This window comes from Anas acuta, chromosome 24 (assembly GCF_963932015.1).
Source record: "Anas acuta chromosome 24, bAnaAcu1.1, whole genome shotgun sequence".
Lineage (NCBI taxonomy): Eukaryota > Metazoa > Chordata > Aves > Anseriformes > Anatidae > Anas > Anas acuta.
In genome coordinates, this window is record NC_089002.1 from 6,746,072 (window position 1) to 6,769,220 (window position 23,149).

At 53.1% G+C, this 23,149-nt stretch overlaps 1 protein-coding gene across 2 annotated transcripts; it reads right to left on the minus strand.

Moving 5' to 3' along the window:
- Positions 1 to 185: 185 nt before the first annotated feature.
- CR1 (complement C3b/C4b receptor 1 (Knops blood group)) lies at positions 186 to 22,786 on the minus strand. 2 transcript variants are annotated; one of them, XM_068660409.1, is made up of 43 exons: positions 22,577 to 22,786; positions 21,307 to 21,489; positions 20,450 to 20,632; positions 20,144 to 20,323; positions 19,832 to 20,017; positions 19,141 to 19,323; positions 18,822 to 19,001; positions 18,512 to 18,694; positions 18,046 to 18,267; positions 17,555 to 17,746; positions 17,207 to 17,306; positions 16,775 to 16,860; positions 15,633 to 15,827; positions 15,146 to 15,328; positions 14,849 to 15,040; positions 14,571 to 14,670; positions 14,315 to 14,400; positions 13,517 to 13,699; positions 12,921 to 13,100; positions 12,217 to 12,399; positions 11,809 to 11,991; positions 11,367 to 11,549; positions 10,694 to 10,885; positions 10,409 to 10,508; positions 9,782 to 9,873; positions 9,399 to 9,593; positions 8,987 to 9,169; positions 8,674 to 8,856; positions 8,146 to 8,337; positions 7,721 to 7,912; positions 7,348 to 7,447; positions 6,716 to 6,801; positions 6,455 to 6,634; positions 6,009 to 6,056; positions 5,663 to 5,845; positions 5,293 to 5,469; positions 4,601 to 4,783; positions 4,071 to 4,253; positions 2,715 to 2,894; positions 2,027 to 2,056; positions 1,801 to 1,876; positions 1,470 to 1,554; positions 186 to 650 (listed from the first exon to the last, which is right to left on the minus strand). In XM_068660409.1, exons 1-42 carry the CDS (start codon positions 22,647 to 22,649, stop codon positions 1,473 to 1,475), a joined length of 6,456 nt encoding a protein of 2,151 aa, XP_068516510.1. In that variant the 5' UTR covers positions 22,650 to 22,786; the 3' UTR covers positions 186 to 650; positions 1,470 to 1,472. The 2 variants fall into 2 exon arrangements, with proteins under 2 accessions (XP_068516510.1, XP_068516509.1); XM_068660408.1 differs by having other exon boundaries at positions 8,674 to 8,859.
- Between the last annotated feature and the right edge of the window lie 363 nt (positions 22,787 to 23,149).

The window sequence follows — 23,149 nt, forward strand, 5'->3', positions numbered from 1 at the left end:
CCTCAGGAAAGGCTTCAAAGCGTGCTCAGTAACAAAGTGAAAATAAACGCTTCCGTGTGCGGATTTTTTTTTTCCGTTAAAAATAAGCCGCGGGTGGGGCTTATCTAACAGAAGGGAACACTAAAACACTAATAAGCCGAGATCCGTTGAGATGGGGGGCGAAAGGAGGGACAAAACCTAAAGCATTTGTCTTATGTTCACGTTTTATTCGGTTAAGCGTTTGTAGAGGAACGCCACGCGTGAGCGTTCCTGGTGTAAATTAGAGAGCAAACCGTGCTGCAGGCATGGGCACGGCTACTGCTAACAAAGGAGATCTGCGGGCCAACAAATCCTGGCCCCACGCTGCAGGAACGCCTCTGTGGAGCCTGCTTAGCTCAGGGTTTGTGAATAGAGAAGGAAATAATCTTTGTGAGGTGCCGTGTGGGAGAGAAGTCCCTCTAATGAGCTTCTGTACTGTGCGCAGCTTGAGCTTCGTTAGGCCCTTGGGGTGGTTAATGGGAGCAGGAGCAGCGTGAGCGTTGGTTCTGCAGTAAAGTGCCTTTTTCCACACAGAATTTCGGTCTCGACATGAGCAGTGCTTCCGTGCAACCCGCTGCTGTTCGAGGAAGAACGTCTCCTGTGCCTTACTAGAGGCAGCACAGATTGCCAGTCTAGGAAGAAGACAACATAATGGTGTTAAAATTAGATTTTCCCTGGCTTTATACTAATGTCTAGAGATTATGTCATCACTCAGGAAAGGAGGAGGGCATACCCTTCTGGGTAATGCTTTGTTTGAAAGAGGAAATCACCGCAAACCAGCCTTCACAAAAGGAGGAAAAAAAAAAAAGAAAAAAAAAAAAAAGACACCTAAGTTTACAGATGCCATTTTGTAGTCAAAATGATTGCATTCGGATTGCTACTAAGAGTGAATATTAATTATTATCCGTAATAGATTCAGCATGGAAAATAGACTCACCTGTAAATAAAACTGGCATCGCAGTAAATGCAAAAACAAGCCAAAATAAATAAACAAAAAAGACAAAAGGCCCAGTTCAGAGTCCTTTCCTTATTCTAGTGCTGTTATGGCAGTTGTTTAGAGAGCAAACTTTCCTATAATTCTTACAAAGAAAAGCACGTTTCTGTAAGACATACGGCATAGCTTGAAAGCCTGACCAATGAACATCATTTATTTGGATTACGGAAAGGAAATGCACACATCAAGGACAGTGTCTGGAACATTATCGGGATTTAGTTCTCCAGATTTCAGGGGAAATATGTGAAATTTAAGATATGTTTTACATGGTGTTAGCAAGAATAGCATGTTTAAAGAAACAGCATGTTTAGAACACTGTCTCTTTTATATATTCAGCAAAGGAAAGCATCTTACCAGAAGTCTGAGGGAAGAGAATTTTCTACTTGAATGATTATTCTGGGACAACTTAAATTTGCAACTGTAACTGATATTTTATGTAATTAATAAAAATCCATACCTGCTATGCGAGACATGAGCATTTCTTTTCAGTTATCTGGTCCAGAGCGGTTTTGTAGTTGTAGTTTTCATATGTATGATAAAAGCTACATGAAAAAGAACAGGACACAGTAAACTAAGTCAGTTTGTAAAGATCACTCAGGTTTCCCCTAAGGAAGAGTTTTGGAAGTGAAACAACCACATGATTCCAGGTTGGTGTGCATTGAACAGTTTGCAACTCTGAGCTCAAGACACAAAATTAAAAGATCCAGTCACACTCTGGCACAAAATTTAAGCATTTTTACTGCATACGAGTCACACCTGGGCAAGAAAGATCCAGCAGACTGCCTTACCCTTGCTTCTGCTTAGAAATAATTTTCCAGATAATGCCTGCACCCAGGAGAAGCAGGACTGCTGCAGCTGCGACTCCTAAGAGGGAAGAGCACATATTATTTTCACTGTATGTTTTAAAACATATCAGCACAACAGACATAACAAGGCATATCTTCAAGTACATAGAGGAAAATAGTGCCCCTGAGGCTAGAGATCTGGCCACAAAAATGTTTCTGAGCTGCTTACCTAGGCCTACTGAGCCAGACTTGCGTGAAGCTGAAGGGAAGAGAGAAACAAAAGTCAGTAAACTATTCTAAAATAAAAATAAAAGGCAATGTTTCTCAACTGTAGCTACCCATTTAATTAATACATGTATGGCTTTTGCTGCCAAGGCCTACAATATAGAATTTCTTAAAAAAAAAAAAAAAAAAAAAAAAAAAAAAAAAAAAAAAAAAAAAAACATGCATTTATATACTTTTTTCATACAGAAGGACATTTGCATTTTTAAAAGGGAGATTGACGGTAATAACAATCTTACCCAGAAAAGAGGAGTGAAGAAAGAGGTAGGAACAGAGTTTTGAAACTGCCCTGCTACAAATGGCTACTTACTGTTTTCTATTTCCCTGGTTAAATCGGCTTTAAACAGACCTAAGATGCCCTGGGAGCGGGTCGCACAGACAGTTAGGGTAGAAGAATGACACCGTTGTTAGAAATCATCTTTCTGTTGTTAGGGGGAATCTAAAGCTCATGGAATTTCCTTCTATTCTCACCTGAAGGGTTTATGAACACACTGCAAAAAATGAATTGATCTAGACCTTGTCCAGTCTGCCTGACTGGTAGCCAAGTATTGCAAGCTTTTAGGAATAGAACAGAGGCTGCATAAATGCACTTGCATTTTTCTTTTTATTCTCTGCTTCATTTACGTATCACTTACTTAGTTTACAGGCTGGTACAGGAGGGTCCCAGCTGAAGTCCTCTTGGCACTGAATCTGACTGATGCCTTCCAAAATGTAACCATCATCACATTCAAGAGTAATGTTAGTCCCAAATCGGTACGTGTTGCCACTTGTGGCTTTCTTAACACCTTGAACTTCTGGGAATACACATCTGATCTCTGCAATTAGAAGTAACAAAAAAGGGCATTAAATGAGAAGGAACAGAAAATATTATAAGTACAATGGAGTTATTTAAGGCATTGCTCTTGAATTCTGTCTGAATAACTCCTACTCCTAAGGAAGAGCCGAGACCAGAGGGGAAACATCAACATGTAAATTTTGACCTCTGTTTTATGCCTTTCTTATTTTTACCATTCGTAAGATTTGTCATCATGCGTAATACTTACTAAGGACAATTCAAAACCATGAGAATGTCAAATGACAGGGAGAATTTTTTCCGTGAGCCTGCTTTCTCTAAATAGCTACTGACTTATTTACATAAGCATTTGGTTTGTTTCCTCCTTTTGTTACCCAAGTGCGTTTCAACTGAGTCACTGTTGTGGTGCAACTCCACTGAGGAAGCGCCCTGTGAATTTATTCCAGTGAATGCCCATTTTTCCGTGCAGGGACACCCACACTAGGAATCTTGTTACATTCATGAAATAGCTGATAGTCAAGGTCTGCCTGATGACTGATCTTCACTGTATGCTGCACAGAAGTGCCAAGTCACAGGAACAGGGGCATGTTCCAGAAAAGGAACAGAAAAGCTCACATGTAATTTACAGGTAGTCCATCAGGGAAAATTCATCTGACATAATCACTTCCTTCTGTTCCTTTTAGTGATAACAGGGAGGGAGAGACACAGAAAGGGAAAGGGAGGAAGGAAGTTTCTGCTTGTCAAAGAGAAAAAAAGCTCTTAAAGGGGGAAAGTTAATAAATAGCTCACTCACAGCAACAAGGGCAGAGATGCAGAACATGCGAGAATTAACACTGGCTCCCAGAATTGCCCCTACTGCACTCGTATCCTTCTGGCTATTAACACAAGCTGGGTCCCATCCTACTTCTCTATAACAATATCATATTCTTCCCAGTGATACCAAAAGTGGGCAAATCGATAATTAACATCACTAGCTCTGACGTGGAAGTGGTTCCCAAGTGAAATAAGGGGGTGGAATTTGGTGTTAGCAGCTGCAGAACGTTTTACCACTTCGATTTTGGCCCGTGTATCTCTGAAGATTTCATCTCCCAAAGTAAAACGTGTGTGTCAGCATGGCTACATGGCTCCTCAGCGCAGTTCTGGGGATGTCTCCCACCAGAACATCCAAGCAGCACGAGCAGACGAAGCTCACACACACCTTCACACCGAGGGGGAGGCTGGCTCCAGGTCCCTAGTGCCGTGCAGTTGATGAAAGCGTTCCCAGCGAGCGCATAGCCAGCATTACAGCTGTAGGATACAGATGCTCCGTAGGGGAAAGTGTCGGAAATGTTGCTTTCGAGCTTCCCGTTGGTGATATTTGGAGGAAGAGGACACTTCACAGCTGGAAAGTCAGGGAGAGACAAATGATAGTGTTGAAATGGGAATCCTTGTGGACTTCCAGAGAACAGCTAAGGCCCTGTACCTTTATAGCCTTGGTTGTTTCCTTTTAATTTTTTTTACCTATCCTCAGCAACTGATTTTGTAATGCTATAACTCCACCAGGTTTTGGAAATGCGTGTAAACTATCTTGATCTTATCACTCACTCAGTAGTAAAGGACTCAGATTTAGTCTTTATTTAGTCTTTTTTTTAGAACTATTATTATTTTTTTTTAATGTTTAGACCTTTCCCTAAGGCACACCAAGTGTTAAATGTCCTTTCTTCTTAGCTCTCTGCAACAAACACACACCTTGGCAGACTGGAGGAGGATGGCTCCAGGCTCCAGACTCAGTACAATGAATGGATGCCATCCCAGTGAGGGCGAAGCCGGGCTCACAGCTGTAGCTCACAGATGTTCCAGGAGCAAAAACCGCTTTTGCCAGGCCACTGTGCCACCCGTGGGGGATAGCTGGAGGCTTGGAACAGCGTTTCACTAAAGAGAAGGAAGCCCAGATTAAAACACAACTTGTACAGGGAGGAGGAGAGGCTCCAAGCACCCGTGCGTGGCTGCACGCCCATCACCGCACCACTGACACCAACGCACGGAGCCAGCCCTGCCCAGCCCCGTGTGCTCGCTTCACCCCGAAACATCTACAAAGTGTGGTGTCACACAAGTTTCTTCTTACGCAGGGGAACACTGCCCAGCAGCATCTTCCCTGAGGCATCAGATAGGTTTGTGTGTATAGTAGGAGCTGCCCACTTGTAAGAGCACCTTCCTGCAACATCCGCACGGGTCCCTTACGTCTAGCACAGCTGGACTGAGCTCGCTTTTAAGGAGTTTGTCCTGAGAAACTGAGACACCAGCGATAAGAATGGGAAAAATTAGGATCTTCAGAGCTAAACACTAGATGCCAGGACTCCTCTAGGCCCCTGAATATGCTGCTGCATGCTACGAAGAGTGGCAGGGTCAGCAAGGAGAGGCGTCTGAGCGCAGGCGCTTACCTCTGCTACAGGCAGGCAGTGGAGGATCCCACGTGCCCCCGGGCCGGCACTGGGACTTGTGGAGGCCTCTGGGGCCATTGACAGCATTGCACTCAATCGTGATGATGTCTCCAGGCCTGTAGAGAGACTCCAATCCGATCGCCTCTCTGTTCCCGACTCCCGGTCTCACGCAGCCAGCTGCAGACAGGGAGGGCAGAAAGAAGCCTTTAGGCTGTGAAGCTCGCGTGGGATAGGGATGGGCATTTGGCCACAGGGACCTCATTCTTTCTTTAGAATTTGCTGAATCACATCAAGTCCTTACCCAAATGTCACTACATGCTTAGCATATTAAGCAAGGCGAAGAGAACCAGTGACAAGCACACGAACACACCTTCGCAGCGAGGAAGGGGATGGCTCCAGGCTCTGTCAGGCATGCAGCGGACAGACTTGTTGCCAATAAGGACAAAACCAGGTTTGCAGCGGTAGTGCACGAGTGCTCCTACACCAAACATGTCCGAGGAAGGGCTGCTGTGCTCCCCGTTAGCAATGCCCGGAGGAGGCAGACACATTGCCGCTGACAGAGGAGAGAGGAGGAAGGTGAGAAGGTGAAGTTAAATCATGAAAAAAGTGATAATGAAAGACTAAAACAGTGCAATTACTCCTCTTCCCCTCAAAAAGCAGGACAGGGGGAAGAACAGTTAGAATTTAGTAAATTTTGCCTTGCATCATAGACCTACCTGGCCTCACCGTGGTATCAGGATGATGATAGCGTTCTGCCACCCCATCTAGATGCAGCATTAGGAGTTGAAAACACACATTTGGTTGAACACATGCAATGCACAAATGCACCTTCATTTTCTATCATCTTTCCTTTATACTTCCAGCAAAAATCACTCCTCTCTGATAGGCAATGTCCTGCCATGTAGCTACCAAGGTCCTGACTTTCAGAAAAGGAAGAATAACAACATGGATTATGGGCTGCAACAAACAGGGGGAGCAAAGTGGAAAAAATCACAGAGCACAGCCTTCAACCTGGCACATCTCCTGTGTCAGAAAAGAGTCACAAGTGAAAGGAACAATAGCTGGCTTTTCCTTAGAGCACTCAGAGCAAACAGGAAATGTAAAAGCGAAATTGGCTTCAGCAGCAATCAGGGAGGATGCGCGATATCAGCGTGATGCTCACCCTGCTCACAGACGGGCACGGGGGGGTGCCACCTCCTGTTGGCTGAGCACTGGGCCATGCTGTGGCCTCGCAGGGTGAAACCTTCATGGCAGGTAAAGTTAACGGTGTCCTTGTACTTGTAGCGATGTTTAATAACAGATATCTTCCCGTTCTGGATCTGTGGGGCTGGACACACCACCTCTGAAAGAGAAATTCCTCATCTCAGAGAGGGAGCCGTGTGCAGGCGTTAGCTGATGACCACCTTATTGCATATCCACTTACTCTGACAAATGGGAAGATCTCCGCTCCATGCAACGTCTGCTCCAAAAAGCTCACATCGCCTCAGAGGCTGCCCGACCAGTCGGTGCCTGGAGTCACACAGAAGGAAACACCAGCTGGCACCAGGGCATTTTGGATTGCACTCCCCCCGTCACGCTGCCCCCAGCGCTTCCTTCTGCAGCCTCCTGTGGTCACCGAGGTGTCCCTCTTGGTTTGGCACACTGGAATGAAGGACACCAAGCTCCTTCTTCCTGGACCCAAGAGGAACAGCGGTGATCCCAAAGGACTCTGGATTGGTTTGTTCAGGTGCCAAACCAGGGCTCGGACCCAAGGGATTCCTGAGCCTCCTTGCACCATGTGCTTTGCCTGCACCCTTGGCTCCTGCTGGGTGGCCGTCTGCGAAGGCAGGCTGAAAATGAAGTCTGCAAAGCAGCGGGTTGAGCACAGACAGGGAAAAATAGGAGATGCTTCTCCCTTTCCTGAGCAGGCACCAGTGGCATAACTGGACCCAAAATGCAGATCCTGGCTTGCTGTGAAGAATGGCAGGAGCCGAGGAGCGTGCTGTGCCCCTTTGCTGTAAGTCACCCAACACCGAGCTCAGTAAATGGAGTCAGCAAAGGCAGCGCGGGACTCACCCTTCCTCACACGTGTGGTTCACAATGGACCCAAAGAGGAGATCTGTCAGAACAACAACTCTGCCATTCTTTGGTGCTTCTGGATAATGGCATTGTTTCCCTGGGAAAGAACAAGGCCAAGTTTAAACTCCTCTCTTGCGGTCTGGTAATGCGCTACGAGAAAATATCTTAAGGATCTGTCCACATTCATACACCAGTAAAGAAGGCATTCATATAAAAACCAAACCAAACCAACAGCTGCCCAAACTATGTGACTAGTGAAGCCATGTATGATTTTTTTTTTTTTTGGTAAAGATTGCTTTTAGAGACCCAGAAATTTGTCGCAATTGCGACAGTTTTCAGAGACCACCACCAAACGGATTGAGCTATTCACTTTTGCAGAACGCCCGCGCTTCAGACCACGTGTGGTTGCTGAGGCACGTCAGAGCTGGGGGCACTGTGGGGTGCCGCGAGTATCCCGGCCGGCAGGCGTATCGCACCGTCTTCCCCACGGGAAATGCAGTCTGGTTTCTGTGCTCCTCAGTTAGCTCAGCAAAGCTGAGTCTCGGAGGTGCGCCGCAGCCACCTGTGGGGGGAGAGAGGGCAGGGAAACTGAGACATGTCCATCAGCTCCGTCAGGTTGTGTTAGAATTTGCATCGAGTATGCACAGATAAAAGTTTGCAAGCAAAACTGACAGCAGAAGGGAAGGACTAGGCGATTCAGCGTTTTGGGAGGAGTGAGGGAAAGGGTCAGTCCCACGGGCTGATGGCAGAGGTTGCCAACCCTTACCCCAGCCCTTAGCTGCCCACCCCGCGTACCTGCACACTGAGGAGGAGGCAGGCTCCAGTTTCCAGACTCGGTGCAGTAAATCGATGCCTCCCCCAGGAGGCTGAAGCCAGGGTCACAGCTGTAGTTTACGACCATCCCAGGAATGAAAGCTTCCACCTCCTGGCTGTTGTGACTGCCTCCTTCAATGCTTGGAGGTGAAGGGCATTGCAGGACTGAAGAGACTGGAAAAGAGCACGAATGGGGTGTTGTGAAGCAAGGATTACACGCATGATGCCACCAAAGCGAGCAGAGCATGCAGCACGTGCTGGAAGCAAGCTTGGACTCATGGGGGCCACTGGATTTGCAGTCCCCCGACTCTGCAGGTGGCAATTTGCTGACTCCAGGAGCAGACATGCAAGGAGTGCCTGGATTTGGAGCCTTTAAATCCATGCCCGTTTGCTCCCCCATGCCCAAGAAATGTTGCTGCAGCTGCTGCCGGGAGCCCCTCTGCACGGGGTGCTTCTTGTTGAGCCCCCGCGATGGTCTCTGCCTTCTCACTGCCCATCACAGCAGCTCACCTTCACACCGGGGGTGCGGGGTGCTCCAGCTCGCGTTGTCTGTACAGTGCAGGCTGGATTTCCCAACAAGAGAATAGCCGGGGGCACAGCTGTAATTGACGGACTTCCCAGGGCTGAACACGTCCACGGCCTTGCCGTCGTGCTGGCCATGGTCGATCACTGGTGGGGGAGGACACAGGTGCCCTGCTGGGAAAGAATTTTGATTTTTCTTTTTATTTTCCCATTTATTACTAGAGAGTAGAGTCTGTCAGTTCGATTAAGTTCTCCCCCAATCCCTTTGTATCACTGCCAGGTCCAGAGGTGAAAAAAGCACCTTGACACCGTGGGGCAGGGGCACTCCAAGCTCCGGCAGAGGTACAGTTCAGGTGCGCCTCTCCAACCAGAACAAAGCCGGGATCACAGCTGTAGCTCACGGACATGTCGCTGATGAAAACTGCCAGGCCTTGGCCACTGTGCCTTCCGTTGGCAATGTCTGGAGGGGGAGGGCACTGCGACTCTGTGGGAGAGGGCAAAGCCATAGATCAGTGCCGAGAAAGAGAAGGAAAAGGGAAAAATGAAAGGACTCGGTGCGGAGAAACATCAGAGCTGAGCCATCAGCCTGGGCCGGGTGTCCCGTGGCTGCCCTCATTGCCGCAGCCCATCCGGGGGGCTCAGCTCATCTGGGTGCACAGAGGAGGGGACGCTTGTCCCCTGCGAGTGCCGTCCCCGTGCCCCACAGGCCCTACCTCCGCAGCGCGGCGGCGGCCCGCTCCACTCGCCGTGCTCCCCATCCGTCGTGGTGCAGAAGATGGAGGCAGCTCCAGCCAGCGCGTGGCCCGGCTCGCACGTGTAGGTGACCACGGCCGCGTAGGGGAAGGCGTCCAGCGAGTGCCCGCTGTGTGTCCCGCGGGGGATGTCCGGGGGCGGCTCACAGAGGATACCTGCAGCACGCACAAGGTGGGTGTGAGCAGGACGCACGCTGCCGGCATGGAGCGGGTGAGGGTGAACCCATCCCAGCATCACTCTCTGTGGTTGCCTTGGGAGATCCTTCCCAAGGAGAGCACCCGTGCGAATCTCTTTGTGCTGTGTTTGGCTCCTCACCAGCCTCTGCTCTGCTCAGCGCACTTACTCTGGCAGACGGGAACGTCTCCGGTCCAGCCCACGCGTGTCCCTGAGTCCAAAATGACGCAGTGCCGCTGGGAGGCTCCGACCAGCCGGTGCCTGGGGTTACACCAAGGTGCTGCTGTTACTACGGGACTGTCTCTGGAGGTGGCAGCTCACAGCCACCAAGCACAGCCTCATCTGCCACCAAATACTGCCACTTTACGGCTAGAAATGCCCACTTTGATGGAGTCTGTTGTCAGCCAAAGCCTTCAAAACGAAGGTCCCTTTACCCCTCGCACACTCATGTGGTTGTGCCCTCTAATTGACACTTAAATTTATTAATAAATCCCCTTCTCCACATTTCTGCTGCCAATTAGACTAGTAGTTAGACTAGAAACAGACCATGGTGAAGACCAGAATTGCTTCGGCCCAGAACTGCTTTACAGCACCTGAAGGGCTGCGAGGTGCACCCTGGCCACGGGGACCATTTCGGGTTTTGCTCAGCACCTGCAGCGGGGGATTTGGGTTCCTCCCCAGCATCAGTGCAGGTGCCGCTGGTGCTCTGCTCTCCAGGAAACTCACACTCTGCAGAGAGAGAGCTGCAGAGAGCAGAAGCGCAGCTGATTCAGCCGCAGACGGGCAGAGGACTCACCCTCTATCACACGTGTAATTCACTGTTGACCCGAAGAAGAGGTCTGTTGTAACGATAACTCTGCCGTTTTCTGGTTCTCCTGGATGGCTGCACCTCCTCCCTGAACAGAACAAGATCTGGTTTTAGGCTTCTTTAACTCAGTGCAGTAGGAAAAGTGGCACAAATCCTAGGAGCCTGACCAAGTTCCTAGGGGAGGGAACTGAAAGGGAGAAACCTCCACCGAGCTACGAGGCTTCAGCTGCCACACCACAATTTAAATGAAACAGAAGCATCCACCCAACATACGTTTGCAAAACTTCTTGACCTCTGACCATGTCTGATTCTCAAGGCACGTAACAGCGGGGGTTATCTGCGGGTGTTTAGCATATCCTGGCCGGCAGCTGTACTTCACTGTCGACCCAACAGGAAACTCGGTCCAGTTCTTATACTCCTTGTTTAGCTCAGCAAACAATAACGGTGGTGGTGTCCCACATCCAGCTGCCAAGAAACAAAAGGGACATGAGAGAAATTAGTGCTGGCTGTGAAATGTGGCTAAAGAGAAACAAGAGCATCGGTAGGCACTGCTGCTGGGATACTCATCTTGCTTGTATCCTGACATTTACCTCCATCAGTAACACTTAGCATGCAAGGCCACATGCACCCAATTTATAAAAACCCTCAGTTTAGCCAGTTTGGTGTTTTCAAGCTCCACACATCCCCAAAATGCTGAGGGATCGTTTGTGGGCCTTGGAGCACAGGAATCTGCAGTCTCAGATATGAGAGCACTGAGACTGTCTCCTGGTGGGAACGCAAGAGCCCTGGCAATGCCACCAGCTTATTCCCAGTGCCACCAGCGCCAGCACCCAGTGTGTGCCAGCAGCAAGCTTAGACCCGTGGGTGTCTCTGGGTGTGCAGTCCCCCCCAAAACTCTCCGTGGGGCAGCTCGCTGGCCCCAGCAGCATCCATGGTGGCCCCTCACCTGCGCAGCGTGGGTACGGGTGGCTCCAGTTCCCTGTGGCCGTGCACCAGATGGAGGAGGCCCCGAGCAGGGAGAAGCCGGGCTGGCAGCTGTAGTTCACGGCCATGCCACTGGTGAAGTTGGCCCCGAGCTCCGCGCTGTGCGTGGCGTGGGCGATGACGGGCGGCGGTGGGCAAGGCAGCGCTGGCGGAGAGAACGGGGTTGGAGGGGTTTTGCCCAGCGGAGGAGCATGTGGAAGACAACAAAACACCTCCACATCTGGGGCGATGTGAGGGAGGGAGAAAGCACCAGCCCTGCAGCACAGCCCCAAGGCTGCCCCTTCTGATCCCTGGGTGCCTCTCTGCCCCCCGGGGCAGTGCCCTGACCCCTCGGATGCTCACAGCTGGGGGGTGCCCAGCCCCTGGGTCCCCACGGTGCCAGCAGCAGCCGTGCCCGTGCTCACCTGGCTCACAGCTGGGGACAGCGGGGACCCAGCGGCCGTTGGGATGGCACTTGGCCTCCTGGCTGCCCTGCATCGTGTAGCCTGGGTGGCAGCGGAAGGTGACAGTAGCCCCAGGGAGGTACTTGGCTTGCTGCCCTTCAGCCACTTCTCCATCCTGGATGCTGGGGCTCATGCAGGTGACAACTGGAAGCGGAGAGCAGCAAAGCGTGGGCTGGGGGAGCAGCTGCCAGAGCCAGGGCTTCCCCCGTTGTTTTTATGAGGTTGAAATTCAGGGAGAAGCCATGCAAGGAGGAGCGCGTGGGCTCGGAGCCTTCAAATCCCCGCCTGTTCACTCCCCAGTGAGTGCAGCCCCTGCCTGCAGCCTCTCTGCTGTATTGTTGGGACACCCTGACGGCATTCACAGCTCACCTTCACACCGGGGGTAAGGGATGCTCCAGGTTCCAGAAGGCAAACAAGAAACGGTGGTTTTCCCCGTGAGGACATAGCCAGGGTTACACTCGTACTTCACCGATGTCCCGGGGATGAACACAGCCACGTCTTTGCTGCTGTGCTGGCCATTTTTGATGGTTGGAGGGGAAGGACACTGCAGCACTACAAGGAGGGGAAAAAAATCATCAAACCTAGTGAAAAGCAGGTTCCACAGCCACCCCCTGTGGGATAAGACAGCATCTTAACTTGTTTCCCATTACTTTTTCCTGAGTAGCTAGGGATGTCAGTGCTGGAATGTGTTTCAGCCCACACCTATCTTCCTTCCTTCATTTTTTTTTTTCTAGCTTATTGACATGAAGAGTGGCCATTTCTCATATTTAGGTATTTGCAGCAGTTATGTGGCACTAACATTTGGCACTAGCAGCTGGCTCTGTCCCTCCCATGGTTGTGAACAAGCTGATACAGCAGCCTGGCTCTCCCTTTCTGGATTCATTTAAGGAGGCAAAAGCCCTGCCTAACGACGATCTGCAGGGGATGATGAAGGTGGGAGGATGGATATTTGCATGCATTTCCTTTCCAGTCCTGGAGAGGGGCTTTTAGGATCCCTTTACCTCCAATGTGAGGTGGTTGCACCCTGCCAGGGTGGCTTCAGAAGAAATCACCCCCACCCTGCTTACACTTACTCTTTTCACAGGTGGGGACAGGCGGTTGCCACGTGCCCCCAAACTGGCACCGAGACTCCTGAGAGCCCTTCAGGGCATAACCAAAATCGCATTCGAAGACAGCAATGGCCTCAAGCTTGTACACGGCCTCCAGCCCGGTTGTTCTCCCGTGCTCAATTTCTGGTCTTTTGCAGCCGATTGCTGGAAGACAGGAGCACAACGTGCTGTTTGGGACATGAAACCCACCCGGGGCAGTACCTGCTGCCGAACCTTGCCATCACTGGGCGTGCCAAAATTATTGATTCTTATTCTTGCATGAAAAAAAAAGCCAGAAACATCATTATCCAGCTGTGCTGGTGAGTCTCTCCTTACTGGGGGGGGAGAGAAAGGGAAATCGGGGAGGCACATGGAGCTTGTTCTGCCTGCGTGACTTTCACTGGGGATTTGGTCTGCAGTGACCAAACCAAGGCAAGAAGGGAGTGAGGACCCAGGGAAAGGCAGCCGACACAACCCAAACCCAAACCCAAACCCAAACCCAAACCCAAACCCAAACCCAAACCCAAACCCAAACCCAAACCCAAACCCAAACCCAAACCCAAACCCAAACCCAAACCCACCTTCACAGCGTGGCAGGGGCCGGCTCCAGGTTCCCTCAGCGGTGCAGCTGAGGGATGCGTTCTCCACAAGGGAGTATCCGTCCTTGCATCTGTACTGAACCACTGAGCCTACCAGGAAGGTGTCCGAGGGCTGGCCGCTGTGCTGCCCGTTGGCGATGCCTGGAGGGGAAGGACACCTCACCTCTGCGGAGGGGAGAGAGGTGAGAAATAAGGAAACCAGAACAAGCCAACCTTTGGAAACCAAAGGAGGGAGACGATGGACTCCTGTTGGCCCCGTTAATAAATCCCTGCCATGTCAGCTCCCTTCCTATCTCCACTCGCCGCGCTCCCTGTCCGTCGTGGTGCAGAAGATGGAGGCGGCTCCAGCCAGTGTGTGGCCCAGCTCACACGATAAAGTGACCCAAATTGGCCTGAGACATAAGATCTTCCGGGAAGGGAACCTGTGCCCTCCTGTGAGTCACTTCCTTGCTGCCCACGGCTGGAGGCGGTGGGACTGATCTTACCTCCCTTTCCATAAGCACTGCTGACACATGCAGACAGAGCCTGACCACACGTTCCTACATGTGACCAGGGAGAAACGCAGGCTACAGGAACAGGGAGTTTAAAATATCAGCATTTTTTCCAGGTTGGGCCAAGATAAAAGACCTTTGGAAACATTTTCAAGAAATATCCAAAACGCAAAGAAAAGAAAAATGAAAACTTTTGCAATAAAATCTTTGCCTTGAACGATTTCACACCTTTCTGTTGCCAGCACCAGGGCAAGCCGCCCCCCAGGACCTTCTCTGGTGGCCTACTTACGCTGGCAGACAGGAGCAGCTCCGCTCCAGGAGACACGGGTGCCAGAGATCTCACACGTCCTCTGAGAATGCCCCAACAGCGTGTACCTGCGGTCACACAGAAATATTATTTATTTATGTGAGGAACCTTCAGATTCCTTTACAACCCTTGTAAGTGGCAGCCAAGACATCTGACTTTGGAACCAGGTTCCTTCACGTAAAGCCATTTTGCCACTTAAAACCTGCTTTCCTTTTGCTTGGCCAGTCGCAAGGCTCACCCTTTTTCACACGTGTAATTCACTTTGGACCCAAGGAGGAGGTCGGTCAGGACAACAGCTCTGCCATTCTCCGGATCCTCGGGGTTCTCACACTGCATCCCTGGAAGGGAACACCACCACCCTCAGAGCTCTGCTGCTCACCGGCGTGGTGCGCACAAATCCCCCGGGGATGCTCACACAGACAGCAGGCTGCCCCAAGCAACGAAACCCATAAAGCCAGAGGGCTTCACACCCAAGAAGTGTGATTTTCCAGCCAAGCCTGGCACTGCAGGACGCACCTTTACAGAACTCCAGCGCCGCAGACCAGGTCTGGTTCTCGAGGCACACGATGGTCGCCGACATCCCCGGGTGCGCGCTGTAGCCAGGCCGGCACATGTACTCCACCGCCCTGCCCACAGGGAAGATGCTCTGGTTCCTGAACGTCTCCTTCAGCTCAGCAAACACCAGCCTGGGGGGAGCACTGCAGCCAGCTGGGGGAGACACAAAACAGCCCCTTGGTTAAGGACATCAGGGGGAAAAGCGGGGCTGGGGGTGCGGGGTCGGGCTGACACGCAGGGCGCTGCCCAGACACTTGCCCCGCTCGCAGGCTGGCACGGGAGGCTCCCAGGTGCTGTTCAGCTGGCACTGCACCACGCTGTGCCCACGCATGGTGTAGCCTGGCTCACACTCGAAGGTGACGGTGTCCTTGTACGTGTAGGTGATGCTGGGAGCTGACACTACTCGCCCATTCTGGATCTGCGGGACGGGACATCTCGCCTCTGGGAAGGAAGCGCAGGGCCTCAGAACAGCTCTGCAGCTGCGAGCCGCTTCCAGCTGTGATCACTTTTAAGACTCCAGCCTGAAGATAACTTTCCTATAGACGCTGTGTTGCCCACCCTACAAGAGCTGTGGGGGAGATCCACCTGGACGGGGAGGCTGGGGATGCCCAGAGCAGCAGCTCCTGCCCCAGCGGGCACCCAGGCACAAGCACAGTCATCCTGAGGTCCCCGCATCATCCCAAAAACGAGGCAGCGAGGCCAGGGGCTCGCATCCGAGCTCTCCCAGCCACCCACCCATCCTCACCTCCGCACAGCGGGGGCGGTCCGCTCCACTCCCCGTTCATCCCGTCCCTGGTGGTGCAGAAGATGGAAGCCTCTCCCTGCAGCGGGTAGCCGGGCTCGCAGCTGTAGGTGACCGACGTGCCGTAGTGGAATTCGTCCAGCAGCCGCCCCGTGTGCTTCCCGTGGGGAATGTTGGGCGGGGGCGCACAGGGGATACCTGCAGCAGTGCAGAATGAGCCTGCTGAACGCAACTGCAGCACCGAGGTACCCGAAGGCCCTCAGTCTGTGGGGCACAAACTCTTGTCCTGCTGATGGAGTAACCACAATGATGTGGCCTCCCCAGCAAGACCTTGTAGGCTGCCAGATCCCATGTCCCTGAGTATTTCTGTGACAGAAAGCACACCAGTCGGACAAGCCTCTCTTAGAGGAAGCATCTACGTGCTTTGTGCTTTCTACCACTTAAGAAATAAAAAGAGAAAATCTCTTTTGTATCGCCCACATAAAATGCTGTTTTTTCAGCTGCACACAATGCAAAGGCTCGTGCAGGCAGTGATTTGTGTGTCACCTGTTAGGTTAATGTGCACCAGGAGAGTCTGTGAAATGCTTTAAAACGAAGGTGCCTGTAAATGTTTCCTTTCTGTCCTCAGGAAACAGTCACCAACCTCTACGTAACCAGCAGAGACACGCTCAGCTCTAATTGCCGAGGTGTGCCACGGCAGCGCTGGGCACAAACGAGCTGTCTGTGCATGCAGGGAAAGGGAGAGAGCCTGAGGGGTGTTGGGATCCCATTTCTGGCTGATCCGCAACCTTCTGCGTCTCCTTACAGCAGTGACTTGGTCTCTTTGTGTCTAACATTAATCCCCCTGAGCTGAACATAATATTTTCCTTCCCTCTTACATCAGGGTTGTGTTAGTCAGAGCCAGGGCACACAAACACCACTGAGAAAGCGCCAGCTGAGACCTTGCTTTCTGTAATCCATTAAGCTCCGAGGTCTTGTACCTTTTCCCAGAATATTTTCTTATGACATCAAAACCTCCTGATATTTTGCATACCCTCAGCGCAGAGAAATTTCCCATTAAAACTTTGATTGGGTAGATTTGGCAGCCTGTGCTGGGAACTATTCACCAGAGCCAGGTAAAGCCCCCGGGGCTGTAAGCTACTTACGCTGGCAGGTGGGGATCTCGCCGGACCACGCGACACGTCCACCAGAGATCTCACAGCGCCTGCTGGAGCGGCCGATTAACCTGTGCCTGGGGTTAGGAGGAGTTCACATTAATCCCGAGTCGCCTCGGTTTGAGCTGTTACCTCCTTCTCACCAGCAGACAGCGCAGGCAGCCCTGCTGGCCGCAGAGCCCTGACCCTCTGGGAGAAGTTTCCCCCCAGCTCAGCACCCGGTACCAATTCCCCAGCATAAATGTGTACACAGAAGGAAGGGACCACCCCGCGGGCTCCCAGAGGTGCAGAACCACGCGATGGCTTCTGCACAGAACCCACGTTTTGGGAATGAATGACCAGGAGGGGAAAAGGGAGCCTTACCTCATGCATCTTTCCGTGGCTTTTTAAGGAGCAGCAGAAGCAGGACCTAGCACCACTTACCCCTCTTCACAGCTGTAGACCACGGTCGACCCAAAGAAGAGATCTGCCAGGAAGGTGATCCTGCCGTTCTCGGGTTCCCCGGGGTGGTTGCACTGCTTCCCTGCAGGAGACAGAAACTCGCTGTAGGGTCTGCCTGCAGCACGGCTCGGCAGATCCAGCTACAACCCCAGCAATCTGCCCACATCTCCAATTAGCCCCAAAACGGGTTTTGAACAGCATAAAGGTACATGGCTTTACTAGTCACATATTGTTGGAACACCAGCATAACGGTAAGGTTTTGGCAGCACGGACAGAACCTAGCACCTAATCCTCCTCGAACAACGGACACCAAATCAAGGAGCTATTCACTTTTACAGAACTCTAGTGCTTCTGACCACACTCCGCTCTCAAGGCATGTAATAGTAGGTGACAGTCCTGGGTGTTTAGCAAATCCAGGCCGACAAGTGTATTTCACAGTCTTCCCAACAGAAAAATCAATCTCATTCCTATGCTCCTCCTTTAGCTCAGCAAAGGGCAACCTTGTAGGAGCACCACAACCACCTATTGGGAAAGAAAAGAGATACGAGAGTCAAACAGGGCCGGCGAGCCAGGTGCAAGCACACAAACAACACTGTTGTGAGGAAAGAGGTTTGGTTTGCCTTGAAAAATTGTTTATTTTGATTAACGCAGCCATTATTAAACAAAAACAACGTATTTCCCCAAAGGATTCCAGAGGATCAGGTTCCTGTTCCCAAAACAACCTTAAATCTCCTACTCTCTTACAGGATTTAGGCACCTTTTGGGGGGGGTTAAGGGATATGAAGGAGCAGCATGCCCCTGGTGGCCCCGTCAGCGTTTACCTGAACGCTCGGGTCTGATGGGCAGCATCTGGTGATGGAGCAGGTCGCAGAGGGGTGCGGGAGGCTCCCAGCTGCCGTCCTCCTGGCAGAGGATTGTAGCTGTACCTTGCAGGCTGTAACCGTCCTGGCACTGAATCGTCACCGTCTGCCCAGGGCCGTAGATGAGCCCTTCACCATCGATTACCCGGCCGTTCAGTACATCCGGCTTGATGCAGATTGTCGCTGGAAAGGGAGATGCACAGAAATGATGTGCAAAAGGAGTAAAAACAAGGGAAAACAAAACAAAACAAAACAAAAAACACAGAGAGCTAATATTGTAACAGCAAAATCTACGTGAAATCGATATAAACTTCCCCATCCCCGCCTTCACGACAGGAGGGCTTGATGTTAATTTCTACCATGCGACATTTTACATGGGATTATTTTTCTCTGAGGATTTGGTGACACGGTGGCCACACGGACGCACCTTCACAGCGTGGCATGGGCTGGCTCCAGTTCCCCAAGGTTTTGCAGACCACCTGAGCATTTCCGACGAGGTAGTAGCCGGGATCGCAGCTGTACATCACAGACATCCCCGTGGTAAAAAAGGTTTTGCCGTGCCCGTCGTGTTGTCCGTTCCTGATCTTTGGGGGCATGGGGCACGGTCGGACTGCAAGAGGGTGACAGCAAGTCCAGGTGAGCAGGAGAGAGGAGCGCAGGGGGAACGAGTGGCTGCAGGGCAAGGAGATGGGTGAAAACCCCTGTGGGACCATCTCAGCACCCCTGTCCGCACTCACCTCTCTCGCAGGCCAGCACTGGTGGGTCCCAGGAGCCTCCTGGCTGGCACTGAGCCCGCTGGGGGCCCTCTGTGGCATGGCCAGCATCGCATTCGAAGTGCAGGATCTCCCCAGCTTCATAGGTGCTCTCGTACCCGTGCACCTTCCCGTTCCGCACCTCGGGTCTCTCGCAGCCGATTGCTGCAGGGAACACGGACGTGGCCTTTACACATCGGTGTCTGGGCCACATCCTGCACCCTCAGCCCCCTTCCTTCCCTTCCCAGCAGTGCCATGAGCCCTGCAGCTGCTCCTGCAGTGCCGTGGGGATGCCCCAACCCACCTTGGCAGAGTGGCAGGGGCCGGCTCCACTGCCCGGCCTCCGAGCAGTTGATGGAGATGTTCCCGACCAGCGCGAAGCCGTCCTTGCAGCCGTAGTACACAGTTGTGCCCTGAGGAAACCTGTCCATGGACTGGCCGCTGTGCAGCCCGTTGGCGATGTTCGGTGGCCGGGGACACGTCACCTCTGCAGGGGGGTCAGAAAGGCTCATGAGGGGTCTGGAGGAGGTGATGCTGGGGAGCTGGCACAGCTCAAACCAGCACAACACCCAACGTGGGGAAGGTGGAGGTGGGGGGCAGAGGGCTGGTACCCCAGGTACTGCCCATCTCTCTTTCCTGGCAGCCTGCTGTGGCTGCTCTGCCTTTCCTCTGGCTTTTCTGGCCAAAATGGGCACTGACTGATTCAAGGAAACCCATCCAGCCTCTCCTGAGGCTGTGCAGGAGCTGCTGCCCTGCAGCCCCTCTGTGTGCATCGCACACTGACCATGGGCCAGCTGTGGGCCGTGGGCTTCATAAATACCCAGCTCCGGGTTCATGGTTATAAGATCACTCTTTGCATGTTATAAAACTGTATAAATACATAATCAGGGAGAGTTTAGTCCCTTACTAAGGTCTCAGGGCAATGGCCAGGGCCTGCCCCGTGCCAGTGCCACACGGAGCTGGCCGCAGGACAAGGACACCGCGCACGGACAAACCTTCACAGCGCGGGCTGGGCTGGCTCCAGTTCCCCGAGGCTTTGCAGAATACGTGCGAGACGTCCTCAGTGAGGTAGTAGCCAGGATCGCAGCTGTAGGTCACGAACATCCCCATGGTAAATTCTGCTTTGCCATGCCCGTCGTGATCTCCATTGCTGATTTTTGGAGGCGTGGGACACGGTCGGACTGCAAGGGGGCGACAGCAAGTCCAGGTGAGCAGGAGAGCAGTGCACAAGGGAATGAGCAGCTGCAGGGCTAGGGGATGGGTAAAAGCCCCCGTGGGACCAGCTCAGCACCCCTGCCCGCACTCACCTCTCTCGCAGGCCAGCACTGGTGGGTCCCAAGTGCCCCCCGGCTGGCACCGAGCCTCCTGAGCACCATCTGTGGCATGGCCAGCATCGCAGTCAAAGCGCAGGATCTCCCCGGCTTCGTAGGTGCTCGGGTGCTTGTGCACCTTCCCGTTCCGCACCTCGGGTCTCTCGCAGCCGATTGCTGCAGGAACATGGACGTGGCCTTTATACGTCAGTGCCTGGACAACATCCTGCACACTCAGCCCCCTTCCTTCCCTTCCCAGCAGTGCCATGAGCCCTGCAGTGCCGTGGGGATGCCCCGACCCACCTTTGCAGAGTGGCAGGGGCCGGCTCCACTGCCCGGCCTCCGAGCAGTTGATGGAGATGTTCCCGACCAGCGTGAAGCCGTCCTTGCAGCCGTAGTACACGATGGCTCCCTGAGTAAATCTGTCCATGGACTGGCCGCTGTGCAGCCCGTTGGCGATGTTCGGCGGCTGAGGACACGTCACCTCTGCAGGGAGGAGAAATTACCCCATAAATCCACTGCTCCCCGTTCTGCACACTAGGACAGCTGCCCAGGGTAACGTCCTGAATCCTGCTCAGTCTGCTCTGTTTGCTGGGCCAAAGTATGAGTTAACCAAAATTAGAGCAGCGCCAAGATTACAATCACATTGTGGCCAGAGGGAATTGCTAACAATAGGGACACCGCTGAAAGGGGAACTCATGGGCACACCACAGATTTGGTAGAAGACGAACGTGAACACGGAAGCAGCAGAAGAGTGGGAAGCTGTGATTGCTTCCCGTTCCAGGAGGAAGAAGGAAACATCCCCAATCTGACTGTGAGCAGAAGCAGAGAAACCCCCCGGGGAGGCTGCTGGTGCCATTCCCCATGGCTGGCCCACGGCTCGTTGGTGTGCCTGGGGGTTACAGTCTCTGGCCACAGAGCATCACAGCCCCATCCTCAGCTTCTTCCCATCCCCCTGTGAGCCCAGGGCAGGCTGCAGCAGCCTCATTTCCCACCCTAGATCCTCCTGAGCTGCTTCTCTCTCTCTGGAAGCACCTTGCTTTGGGAAGGGCAGCAAGGACAGATGCCTCCTGGCCTTACTTTCTCATGAAAGAGAGAGCACACAGGAGGGAGCTCTCCCCCCACGGCCGCCCCACTCGCACACCCGCTGGGACACTTGCCCTTTTTGCACTCTGGCAGAGGTGGGCTCCATCTGGAGTCAGCTTGGCAGATGCTGGTGGGGGAGCCCTGCAAGGTGTAGCCTGGGTTGCAGGTGAAGCTCACACTGGCCCCAGCCCTGTAGATGTAGCGAGCACCAGACTTGCTCTTCCCATTCTTGATGTATGGGGGCGGGCATCGGATAACTGCAAAAGGGAGACAGGGAGCAGGGTGTTCAGACAAGGAGCAGGGTGTTCAGACAAGGAGCACGGCGTTCAGCTGCAGCCCTTCAGCCTTTCCTCCCTGCAACAGGTGCAGTGTTGCTGCTCTCCACGCAGCTTCTTGAACCAAAACAGCAGGGAAGCCGCCTGGATCACGGAGCAAATATTTGCACTAGATATGGGCACATGGAAAGAAGGTGAAATGCCTCTCACTGGTAATTCCCCCTGGATCGCCGAGCAGAGGACCACAGCCCCTTACCCCATCTGCTCCCCTGCACCCCATGCACTGCAAGGTGTTATCTTAGCAATAAGTTTCCCTTTTTTCCTTAAATCCTTTGCAGTTGCTGATGCTCAGCTCCAAGCCTGGCACTGAGCCACCTTGGCCAGCAAAGACGGGCAGGGTTCAGCCTTTGCTATCTGAAGATGCCCAAGAATAACAAACACGATCAAGGGCATCAGCAGGAACCCCCACACAGCACCAAAGCCCTTGCCAGGCCTTGTCGGGGCAGCCAGGTCACAACATCTATGCTTACAAGACGGGAAGGGGCAAACAAAGCCCCACTGCAGAGACAGAGCTGAGTTTCTGTGGGTTTTGGCTGTGCTGCCCCCGCCGAGGGAACGTGGGGCTGCCTGCCAGGCTGTGCACACCCCGTGGGCACCCAGCACACCGAGCAGCTCAGCCTGTGTTTGCCATTGCACTCCTCGCTTGCCCCATCCCAAGTCATTTCTATTTGACGTGGCAAGTTTCAACTTGACAAATCCCAAACACAAGCTATTATTACAACAGGCTCCTCGCCCAATTTCCATAAAACACTCATAGCCTGCTTTACCATGGCACTTCAAACACGCAGATCGAGCCCCTGATTCCGAGAAGCTGGGTGGGTTGTGGAGGACTTCCCGCAGCCTCTGGCAGCCCCATCACCCCCAGCTCCCCCCTCTCCATCTTCCCCTGCCGCTGAAGGGCACGGGGCAGCCTCGATGCTGCCCCACAAAACATCCAGGACACGCGAGGAGGCAGAGGAGGGTGGCAGGAGGAAGGGCACAGAGGCACAGCCCCGTGAGTCTGCCTTACCTTGAGCTCCAGCCGTGGCAGCCAGGAGCAGAGCGGAGCTGCCCAGGAGGTGGAGGGCGAAGGCGAGCACCATGCTCCGGTCCCGACTGCAGCTCCTGGGGGCCCACGGGCTGATATTGGCCCCCCAGTTCCCCCAGGCTTGCGGAAGGAGCCGCAGCTGCGGGGCTTCCCGGGGCCATGGGACAGGAACCCCTGGGCTCCCCGCACAGCACGGGTGCAGGCACCAGCCCCAGGGTGGTGCAGGTCCCCACGAGCTTCTGCTGCTGCTATTTTCGCTCCCACCTCCTCCTCCTCCCCCATGCAGGGGAGGGTGGCCCCCTGGGACCCACTGTGGGGCCCAGGGCAGCTGTGACAGAGCACCCAGGGGAGCCATGAGCTGGATGAGGCCCTTGCAGAGCATCCTTGGTTATGGGAAGTGGCCTTGGCTCTTCCCCAAACCCCCAGCAGCCCTTCCTAGGAACCAGCTGAGCCCCCACGTACGGGAAGGGAAGGGCAGAGGGGGCATTTCCCCCTCCTCCCACACATGGGACCAGGGCCAACATAGCTGAGGATGCTCTCCGAGCCTAGAAGAGG